The 11,087-nt window shown below is 59.2% G+C and overlaps 1 protein-coding gene across 1 annotated transcript; it reads left to right on the top strand.

Annotated features, from left to right (window-relative positions):
* Nucleotides 1-8,632: 8,632 nt before the first annotated feature.
* Nucleotides 8,633-10,652, top strand: S100A11 (S100 calcium binding protein A11). Its single transcript, XM_050912243.1, has 3 exons — nucleotides 8,633-8,740; nucleotides 9,919-10,056; nucleotides 10,364-10,652. Exons 1-3 carry the CDS (start codon nucleotides 8,738-8,740, stop codon nucleotides 10,514-10,516), a joined length of 294 nt encoding a protein of 97 aa, XP_050768200.1. The 5' UTR covers nucleotides 8,633-8,737; the 3' UTR covers nucleotides 10,517-10,652.
* The last annotated feature ends 435 nt before the right edge of the window (nucleotides 10,653-11,087 follow it).

Here is an 11,087-nt window from a genome sequence, read left to right as displayed (position 1 = left end):
GAACCACAGGATGAGAGCAGGATTCGCCAGGACAGAGAGAGGGAAGAGCCCGTGCGGGAGAGGAGGACCGATCGCCAGCGCGAGCTGGACCTCGAGGTCATGAGCGCCGCAGCGCCAGACACGCGAAAGGGAAGAGCGAGGTGACACGACCAACCAGACAGACACACGCGAGAGACGTGACCGTCAAACACGTGAGCCCGAAGACGATGGAAGGACACAACGGGACTCGGTGAGGGACGAACGGACGCGAGAGACTGCAGTAGCAGCAGCAGAAGCAGACGTGAAGATCCAACGTGTGTCCCGGGAACTGGAGCCACGTGAGGACGTGCAAAGGAGGGACCGTCGCCGTGACTGCGAAGAACCACAGGATGAGAGCAGGATTCGCCAGGACAGAGAGAGGGAAGAGCCCGTGCGGGAGAGGAGGACCGATCGCCAGCGCGAGCTGGACCTCGAAGTCCATGAGCGCCGCAGCCGCCAGACACGCGAAAGGGAAGAGCGAGGTGACACGACCAACCAGACAGACACACGCGAGAGACGTGACCGTCAAACACGTGAGCCCGAAGACGATGGAAGGACACAACGGGACTCGGTGAGGGACGAACGGACGCGAGAGACTGCAGTAGCAGCAGCAGAAGCAGACGTGAAGATCCAACGTGTGTCCCGGGAACTGGAGCCACGTGAGGACGTGCAAAGGAGGGACCGTCGCCGTGACTGCGAAGAACCACAGGATGAGAGCAGGATTCGCCAGGACAGAGAGAGGGAAGAGCCCGTGCGGGAGAGGAGGACCGATCGCCAGCGCGAGCTGGACCTCGAGGTCCATGAGCGCCGCAGCCGCCAGACACGCGAAAGGGAAGAGCGAGGTGACACGACCAACCAGACAGACACACGCGAGAGACGTGACCGTCAAACACGTGAGCCCGAAGACAATGGAAGGACACAACGGGACTCGGTGAGGGACGAACGGACGCGAGAGACTGCAGTAGCAGCAGCAGAAGCAGACGTGAAGATCCAACGTGTGTCCCGGGAACTGGAGCCACGTGAGGACGTGCAAAGGAGGGACCGTCGCCGTGACTGCGAAGAACCACAGGATGAGAGCAGGATTCGCCAGGACAGAGAGAGGGAAGAGCCCGTGCGGGAGAGGAGGACCGATCGCCAGCGCGAGCTGGACCTCGAGGTCCATGAGCGCCGCAGCCGCCAGACACGCGAAAGGGAAGAGCGAGGTGACACGACCAACCAGACAGACACACGCGAGAGACGTGACCGTCAAACACGTGAGCCCGAAGACGATGGAAGGACACAACGGGACTCGGTGAGGGACGAACGGACGCGAGAGACTGCAGTAGCAGCAGCAGAAGCAGACGTGAAGATCCAACGTGTGTCCCGGGAACTGGAGCCACGTGAGGACGTGCAAAGGAGGGACCGTCGCCGTGACTGCGAAGAACCACAGGATGAGAGCAGGATTCGCCAGGACAGAGAGAGGGAAGAGCCCGTGCGGGAGAGGAGGACCGATCGCCAGCGCGAGCTGGACCTCGAGGTCCATGAGCGCCGCAGCCGCCAGACACGCGAAAGGGAAGAGCGAGGTGACACGACCAACCAGACAGACACACGCGAGAGACGTGACCGTCAAACACGTGAGCCCGAAGACGATGGAAGGACACAACGGGACTCGGTGAGGGACGAACGGACGCGAGAGACTGCAGTAGCAGCAGCAGAAGCAGACGTGAAGATCCAACGTGTGTCCCGGGAACTGGAGCCACGTGAGGACGTGCAAAGGAGGGACCGTCGCCGTGACTGCGAAGAACCACAGGATGAGAGCAGGATTCGCCAGGACAGAGAGAGGGAAGAGCCCGTGCGGGAGAGGAGGACCGATCGCCAGCGCGAGCTGGACCTCGAGGTCCATGAGCGCCGCAGCCGCCAGACACGCGAAAGGGAAGAGCGAGGTGACACGACCAACCAGACAGACACACGCGAGAGACGTGACCGTCAAACACGTGAGCCCGAAGACAATGGAAGGACACAACGGGACTCGGTGAGGGACGAACGGACGCGAGAGACTGCAGTAGCAGCAGCAGAAGCAGACGTGAAGATCCAACGTGTGTCCCGGGAACTGGAGCCACGTGAGGACGTGCAAAGGAGGGACCGTCGCCGTGACTGCGAAGAACCACAGGATGAGAGCAGGATTCGCCAGGACAGAGAGAGGGAAGAGCCCGTGCGGGAGAGGAGGACCGATCGCCAGCGCGAGCTGGACCTCGAGGTCCATGAGCGCCGCAGCCGCCAGACACGCGAAAGGGAAGAGCGAGGTGACACGACCAACCAGACAGACACACGCGAGAGACGTGACCGTCAAACACGTGAGCCCGAAGACGATGGAAGGACACAACGGGACTCGGTGAGGGACGAACGGACGCGAGAGACTGCAGTAGCAGCAGCAGAAGCAGACGTGAAGATCCAACGTGTGTCCCGGGAACTGGAGCCACGTGAGGACGTGCAAAGGAGGGACCGTCGCCGTGACTGCGAAGAACCACAGGATGAGAGCAGGATTCGCCAGGACAGAGAGAGGGAAGAGCCCGTGCGGGAGAGGAGGACCGATCGCCAGCGCGAGCTGGACCTCGAGGTCTATGAGCGCCGCAGCCGCCAGACACGCGAAAGGGAAGAGCGAGGTGACACGACCAACCAGACAGACACACGCGAGAGACGTGACCGTCAAACACGTGAGCCCGAAGACGATGGAAGGACACAACGGGACTCGGTGAGGGACGAACGGACGCGAGAGACTGCAGTAGCAGCAGCAGAAGCAGACGTGAAGATCCAACGTGTGTCCCGGGAACTGGAGCCACGTGAGGACGTGCAAAGGAGGGACCGTCGCCGTGACTGCGAAGAACCACAGGATGAGAGCAGGATTCGCCAGGACAGAGAGAGGGAAGAGCCCGTGCGGGAGAGGAGGACCGATCGCCAGCGCGAGCTGGACCTCGAGGTCTATGAGCGCCGTAGCCGCCAGACACGCGAAAGGGAAGAGCGAGGTGACACGACCAACCAGACAGACACACGCGAGAGACGTGACCGTCAAACACGTGAGCCCGAAGACGATGGAAGGACACAACGGGACTCGGTGAGGGACGAACGGACGCGAGAGACTGCAGTAGCAGCAGCAGAAGCAGACGTGAAGATCCAACGTGTGTCCCGGGAACTGGAGCCACGTGAGGACGTGCAAAGGAGGGACCGTCGCCGTGACTGCGAAGAACCACAGGATGAGAGCAGGATTCGCCAGGACAGAGAGAGGGAAGAGCCCGTGCGGGAGAGGAGGACCAATCGCCAGCGCGAGCTGGACCTCGAAGTCCATGAGCGCCGCAGCCGCCAGACACGCGAAAGGGAAGAGCGAGGTGACACGACCAACCAGACAGACACACGCGAGAGACGTGACCGTCAAACACGTGAGCCCGAAGACGATGGAAGGACACAACGGGACTCGGTGAGGGACGAACAGACGCGAGAGACTGCAGTAGCAGCAGCAGAAGCAGACGTGAAGATCCAACGTGTGTCCCGGGAACTGGAGCCACGTGAGGACGTGCAAAGGAGGGACCGTCGCCGTGACTGCGAAGAACCACAGGATGAGAGCAGGATTCGCCAGGACAGAGAGAGGGAAGAGCCCGTGCGGGAGAGGAGGACCGATCGCCAGCGCGAGCTGGACCTCGAGGTCCATGAGCGCCGCAGCCGCCAGACACGCGAAAGGGAAGAGCGAGGTGACACGACCAACCAGACAGACACACGCGAGAGACGTGACCGTCAAACACGTGAGCCCGAAGACGATGGAAGGACACAACGGGACTCGGTGAGGGACGAATGGACGCGAGAGACTGCAGTAGCAGCAGCAGAAGCAGACGTGAAGATCCAACGTGTGTCCCGGGAACTGGAGCCACGTGAGGACGTGCAAAGGAGGGACCGTCGCCGTGACTGCGAAGAACCACAGGATGAGAGCAGGATTCGCCAGGACAGAGAGAGGGAAGAGCCCGTGCGGGAGAGGAGGACCGATCGCCAGCGCGAGCTGGACCTCGAAGTCCATGAGCGCCGCAGCCGCCAGACACGCGAAAGGGAAGAGCGAGGTGACACGACCAACCAGACAGACACACGCGAGAGACGTGACCGTCAAACACGTGAGCCCGAAGACGATGGAAGGACACAACGGGACTCGGTGAGGGACGAACAGACGCGAGAGACTGCAGTAGCAGCAGCAGAAGCAGACGTGAAGATCCAACGTGTGTCCCGGGAACTGGAGCCACGTGAGGACGTGCAAAGGAGGGACCGTCGCCGTGACTGCGAAGAACCACAGGATGAGAGCAGGATTCGCCAGGACAGAGAGAGGGAAGAGCCCGCGCGGGAGAGGAGGACCGATCGCCAGCGCGAGCTGGACCTCGAGGTCCATGAGCGCCGCAGCCGCCAGACACGCGAAAGGGAAGAGCGAGGTGACACAACCAACCAGAGAGACACGAGGGTCCATTATATCCCCACTGAGCCCGATGTACGGCCAGAGGTGCAGGTCATCCCTCAGCCCTGCGATCCTCAGACCATTGCGTACTTGATCCACGTGATCCAGAATTTGAACGATCCTGAAGCTACCACTTACGAGATCGTCTGCCACCAGCCCCACAACTCAGGGCAACCCATCTACGTGAAGAAGTGCTACATGTCACCCCAGCCACCGGCAGTCCCATGTGACAGGAGCAACCAGCTAGAGCCACGACCCCAAAGGGACGAGCAAGAAACTGGTGAGCCCGAACTGCCGCAGCAAGGGGGTACACCAGCTTCAAGCTCCCAGGAAAACACAGAGGATCTCAATGAGCCACAGGAGAGGTCTGAAACAGAGGTGAAGGAAGGGGCTCACCAGGCTTCTGCCTCCGAGCCGGATGGTGTTAAGGGTGACCCTTGCCAGGCAAAGCCCAAGGAGGACAGGAGGGACAGCCAGCGCCCCAAGATGCCTGACACAGAAGAGAAGAAGCATCAGCCCCAGGGAGATGGATCAAAAGCTGCCAGGGAGCAGGTCCCGCAGGAGCCCGAATCCAGCTGCCAGGTGAGGGAGCATGAGGACAGGGAGGTCGAGAGCTGCCCACCTCTGCCCCAGGCTCCGGAGTCACAGGAAGATTGTGAGCCAGGCCAGCAAGCCTCCAAAGAAAGCCGTCCCCAGCCGCCCCAGAGAGATGAAGCCAGCTGCTGCCATGAGGATGCAGAGTTTCCTCCACTGGAGAAGAGCCACCAGCCACAGCAGGAGGAGAACAGCAAGAGGAGCCCCCAGCAAGTGAGCGATGCCCAGCCTCAACGGGAGGAGGAACCACGTCTTTGCACCAAGCAGAGCCAGGGCCCCCCCGGCCCCCCGGTCTCACAAGAGGCACCAAGCTGTCCTGCCAGGGATGACGCCAAGGCATCTTAAGGGGAAGTCCTCTTCCTGGAGCTGGTGGGGCTTCTCCAAGTCTCTTTGAGGATCACTTCTGCTCTCTGCTTTCAGCTTAGGATGTCACCGTGTGGTGGCACAGAAGTGTCCGACACAAAAGGGTTAATGGGATGCTCTAGGAGGGTGTCAAGTGGGTTTGGGGGTTTTCCATGTAACAAATCCTCAGCAGCTAGGTAGGCAGAGAGTTACCCCAGGATCTGCAGCTTCTGCCTTCCTGCATTATATCTATCCGCCTAACTTTTCTGCTCTAATTGGATTCCTTGGGTCTCTCTGTCCTTTATGTCCCTGTCATCTCTTCTACCCTGTGGCATGACTGTTCTGCATCTCACTGCACTCACGTCTCCCTAGCCCCGTGACTGGCTCTCCTGTTAGCTTCTGCTGTGCAATGCAAAAAAAAATGAAAAATCCCAGTATCATACTTATTCTGGGGCCTGAAAATCCTGAGGCTGGGAAAAAAACCCCACTTTTGTAGGCTCAATGCTTTTGGTTACACCTTTCTGCTCCCCTGACAGCTGAGCAGAATCCCAGCTCCAGCCTCACAGAGGCTTTGAAGCAGCTGAGTTATGCTGTGGTTACTGCAGGGTAATGGTGGCGGGTGGGGGGGCTCTTTCTTCTTCACACTGATGTATCGCATGAAAAACCAGAATAAATAGCTGATGACCGCACTGACTGCTGCCATCCTTCATCCTTGCATCTAATTTCTACAAGGGCCTCAGCCGGATGGGAGGGTGTCCCAGTTCAGATCATGCATTCCTCCTAATCCCAAGCACTTAATCCAGACAGGGGCTGCTGAAAATCCCACCAAATCCCCCCTACTACATGTCTAGGAGCCCACATACCTCAAACTCTGGCCCTCGCTACTGATCTGCACGATTTCAGGGGCTCCCATCGCAGCCTGCACATGCTGTGATCTGACACCCACGTGGGGACACGATTTTCCTGGCCACATGCATCCGTCTGCCTTTTCCCCTGGGCTGCCCCGTACCTGGGACCAGTCCTGAATCCTTGGGCAGGAGAGAGGCAGCAGCACGGCACGGAAAATGCACCGGATCTCACACATGGTGCACGAGGCTGGAGATGGAGACATCCATGACCCTCCCTGGAGAAACCCAGATTTTATTCACTTTTCTTTCCCTTGAGCAAGAGAGAACCAACTCCCTCAGCAGCAGATGGGGCTGCAATTCTGCAAGAAGACAGAGAGAGAGAAGCAAGGACAACCCCAGCACCATCTGTGTCTTGCTCTTAAATGCAACCAGAGCCCACTGGCTGGTAACGGGGCGAGCCAGGAGGAACAAGGGCATCTCAGGTCCACCATAGCCTGATGCAGGCTCAGGGGGCAGCACCCAGGGCTTCTCGCTCACCTCGCCACAGGCCATCATCCTGTGATGTTTTGAACCTGGTGCCAGAGGGATTCGGAAGGGTCCGTCCCAGCCAGGGGCAGGCGGATGCACTGGGCGATGCTCTCGGCGATCCCCTCTTCGTGCACGTGACAGTCGCGCATCTTGGTGACAACCATATGGCAGCACAGATGGGCTGTCTGCAAACAGGGCCAAAGCCTTGACTGCAAACACACACACACACACAGCAGCAAGAAACAGAAACCTCCTGAAATCCCCCACTGCCGCCAGGACGGGGCCGGGCCATGACCCCCTCTGGGATTGGCTTTTGCAAAGGGGGAAGTAACACTTGCCCTCTGACCAGCTCATATTTTATTGTTAAGGGAGCACAAAGAGGAGTTTGCAAAATGCAGGTGGAATTGCAAAATCCAAGGAGAAGAGCAGCAGGTTTCCTGCCCTCAGCTCCCAGGTTTGGAAAATCCTTTTGATTCATGTGGACTGAACTGTTTCCAGTTTGAGAGGGGTTGGATGGAGGGGGAAGTACTTTTTCCCCAATACATGGGAAAAAAGGAGAGTTTGGGGGCAATAAATTGGGGCAAGAAAGGAAAATATATTGGGGCCAGTTGTCCTCCTGATTTATGGCTTCCCTTTCTCCTGCTCCATGCTGAGTCACAGTCTCCAGCAGGATTTCCCGAAGAGCCCCATCCCTGGAAGCTGTCCCGGATCCCAGAGCACATCCCGGCTCCTGCGCACCACTGGGGCAGCCCATGTTACTCTGACCTCTCCACTCCAGGCTCCCCCCGAAGCTTTTGGGGAAGCGCGGCACCGCCGAGGGCTGGGAGTCACAGGGAAATCCGGCCCTGGGCGGGCGATTCTGCGTCAGCACCGGTCGCAAAGGCGTGGAGACGGGTGCCGTAACCATGGGACGGCTGTGCAAACACGGGTAAACACCACGTGTCCCAGCAGCTTCCCTGGCTCCCAATGGATGGGGAGCGGCCGGGCATCACAGCCCCGTGTACTGGTTTCTGAGCGGCACAAGCTCCGCAGCCCCCATCCTCCCTGCTCTGAGCTATTTGGGCACATCCCTTGCCATTCTGGGTGCCTTTTGGGTGCCTCCTGTCCCTCTTCCACCTCCGTGTCTCCCTGTTTTCAGCCCTCCAGGGTCTCTCGCTCCGCAGCGGCACAAGGGTGGCCAGCCCCGGTTTGGAGCTCAGACCAGCACCGCTGGGGACAAATCCTGGCTGCAGCCAGCTCCCAGCATGGGACTCCAGCCCCACGGGGCTGCCTTCCTCCATAGACAGTGGGCAGCTGCCCCTTTTACAACATGAGAAGGTTACGAGGCGTTATCAGCAAAGCTCAGCAGGCAGGACCGGTCAGGGTTGAAGGGGACAGGCAGCAGATACCCCCCAGGGGTGCACAGCCCCAGCTGTGTGGGCAGGGGAACGCTGCCTGCACACCTATGCCTGATCTGCCTTTGCCAGCCTCATTAGAAAAGCTGGGGAAGCTCAAATCTCACCGTAGCAAGAGGAAACGCTGAGGATGCTCCGGGTAGCAGCGAGGCAGCCCTAGGAGGGCTTAGCCCTAACCCTGGGGAAGAAAAGAAGGGAGCCATAAAGGGACGAGTGGCAAAGGACCGAGGGGAGAAAACAGACAAGAAGGAGGAAATGGAACTGTAAATAACTGTAAAGAATAAAACTCAGGAGGGGAAGGGATGGAGAGTCTAGAGGAGGGGCCCAGCACATTCCTAAGCCTGAGCTGGGGACCGCAGGCATGTCCAGATCTGCCGTTAGAGCTGACGATTGCCCAACGCAGCCCGGGGGCTGAGTCAGGGCTGGGCGCTGGCTGCGCCGGGAAGGGCGGTGGCTGCGGGGTGAGGCTCATAACCACCCCGGCTCCTGCTTTGCCACATTGCACCGCAGCCGTGCTGAGGACCGAGCCCCCTCCTCGCACCCCAACCATGGTGAGTGAGCCGGGACCCCGGGATGGGGAGGTAGAGGAGGCTCCGTAAAGGCAGGAGGGCGACGGCAGAGGAGCTTTTCCCGCAAGCGGCCCCAGAGCTGAAGGCGAGACGCACTTTGGCACGGGAAAGAGGAGACGGTGCCAAGGGCTGAGCTAAATCCCTGCCAGGGAGGGGGCCTGGGTGCAGGAAGAGGGGGCAGAGCTCAAGAGGGAGGGCTGAGGGTCCCTGCAGGTGTGGGGGACTACGGGGTAGCATTTGTGTTGTTCCCCACCACCCCCTCCCCTCCTTTTCCCCACTGATGCTTCCGATGCCCGTCACCAGACTCGGGGCTGCAGCTCTGCCTCCACCGTCCCGTCCCCCCCAGCGCCAGGGTAGGGGGGTGCAGAGGAGCCAAGAGCCGAGGAGCTGCGGGAGCCGAGGAGCTGCGGCTGAGGGCGGAAGCAACTCAGCTCCTCTCACATTAACCAAAAAAGGCTAAATTGAGCCTCAGGCAGGGCAGGATGCGGCAGGGAGCCCCCAGGACGCTGAGGTTAGGCAGGGAAGGGCAGACTCCTCTCAGCTCTCCCTGCACTGCCCTTCCCCAAAGACTGGAGCCATGAGGAGGGGAAAGAGCCCCACATCCCCGCCATCTCCCTCACCTTGCCCCGTCCATCCCCACTGGGGCAGCCCAGAGGCCAGCCCAGCTCCGTCCCTGCCGGGAGGCAGCAGTTTGACCAGCCAACTCTGCTCGAATTTTTCTCTCATGACTCAGAGTTTCTCCTCTGTCCAGAGAGGGCAGGGGGAGGGAAAGGGGGAGGCAGGCTTATCTTTCCAGAAAAGCAGCTCCAGCCAAGCCATGCTGGAGAGCATGGAAAAAACTGGCACGTCACTGTGGTTGCAGCGCAAGCTCTTCCCAATCCAGGACGCTCCTCCGATGGGAGCTGACATCTCCCCAGGGGATTTTCCATGAGCCACTCCCCAATCCTCTGGGTCCTTCCTGCACCACAGTGCTGTGCCAAGGCATCAGAGAAATGAATACCAGAGAAAAATGCAGCTGGACAGGTCGGGCATAGGAGACTCCTCGAGGAAAGCAATTGCAAGAGGCCCCCCTTCCTCAGCCCAGCCTTCCTCCACAAACAGTCAGGTTGCTCTTCTGCAAGCCCTGCAACGCTCACCTGAACTTGTTCTTGCTCCTGCAGCCCACGGAGACCGAACGCTGCATCGAGTCCCTGCTGGCCGTCTTCCAGCGGTACGCGGGGCGCGAAGGGGACAACTGCACACTCTCCAAGAGGGAGTTCCTGGCCTTCATGAACACCGAGCTGGCTGCCTTCACAAAGGTGAGCAACATCCAGGCCAGAGTCGTCTCCCGTCGCGTGCGCTTCGGCCCCCGGGGACAGCGATTAAAGCCTCTGCCCCCACAAGAACCACGGGGTGGGCAATGGGAAGAGCTCGCTCCCACCAGAAGCCAGAGCGCGGCCTGACAAAGGGTTGGCCTGCCTAAATTCTGCCTCCCTCTGCCAATCCCCCTCCACTGGTGGTGAACTGGGCAGCTGCAGTTCCATACTGGGGGCAGGGGGGAGGTTCAGCAAGGGGCACTTTTGCCTCAAGGCAGACATCGATTGCCATCGCTCTGGTCTTTTGCAGAATCAGAAGGACCCAGGTGTCGTGGACAGGATGATGAAGAAACTCGATTTGAATAGTGACGGGCAGCTAGACTTCCAGGAGTTCCTGAACCTCATTGGGGGCATTGCGTTGGCCTGCCACAATACCCTGGTTGTTAAGACCCCTGGCCCCTAGCCCTGGCTGCTGCATCTCCCCCACCACTGTGAACATTCCTCGAACAAGACCGATGCAAAGCTGGAAGCAGTGCCCTTAAGATAGGGACATCCCCATCTCTCATTTTTATGTATAAAATAAAAGGTTTAAAATCCTAGCATAAGGCATGGTTTTATTTCAGCATCACGAGTGAGGAGAAAGCCCTAGGAAAGTAGTCCAGCCACAGAGGGAGCAGGATCTCTAGGTCCTGCCCTCCGCTTCTCCACTGATGCGAGAACACGCATGTTCTCATCCTTGTCACTGCCAGAAACTACGATCTGCCTGGCTTTGGAGATCCTCCGGCCTGTTAAGTACCGTGGGGAAAGGTACAGTAATACTAACAGGTACAACTACGCAAGGTAAATGCAAAGACCGGAGCATTACCAATAAGGACAATTTGAGCACTGGCAACAGCAATTACACACTAATAATTAGGGGAAGCAGCCCCTGCTGGCGTGATAAATTATTTCAGGACTAGAGCCTCCATTTTCTGGAAACTTCAAAACCTTCCAAGTGTGGTAGCTTAAGAGTGCAAAAGGGGGGGGGAGGTGAA

This window comes from Gymnogyps californianus, chromosome 29, assembly GCF_018139145.2.
Source record: "Gymnogyps californianus isolate 813 chromosome 29, ASM1813914v2, whole genome shotgun sequence".
NCBI classification, from domain to species: domain Eukaryota; kingdom Metazoa; phylum Chordata; class Aves; order Accipitriformes; family Cathartidae; genus Gymnogyps; species Gymnogyps californianus.
This window is presented reverse-complemented; position numbering and strand designations above follow the sequence as displayed.

Excerpts from the sequence above, each read along its gene's own strand:
- S100A11 (XM_050912243.1), top strand. Across the intron at positions 10,057-10,363 it reads AGCTGGCTGCCTTCACAAAG|AATCAGAAGGACCCAGGTGT; the intron begins GTGAGCAACATC and ends GGTCTTTTGCAG.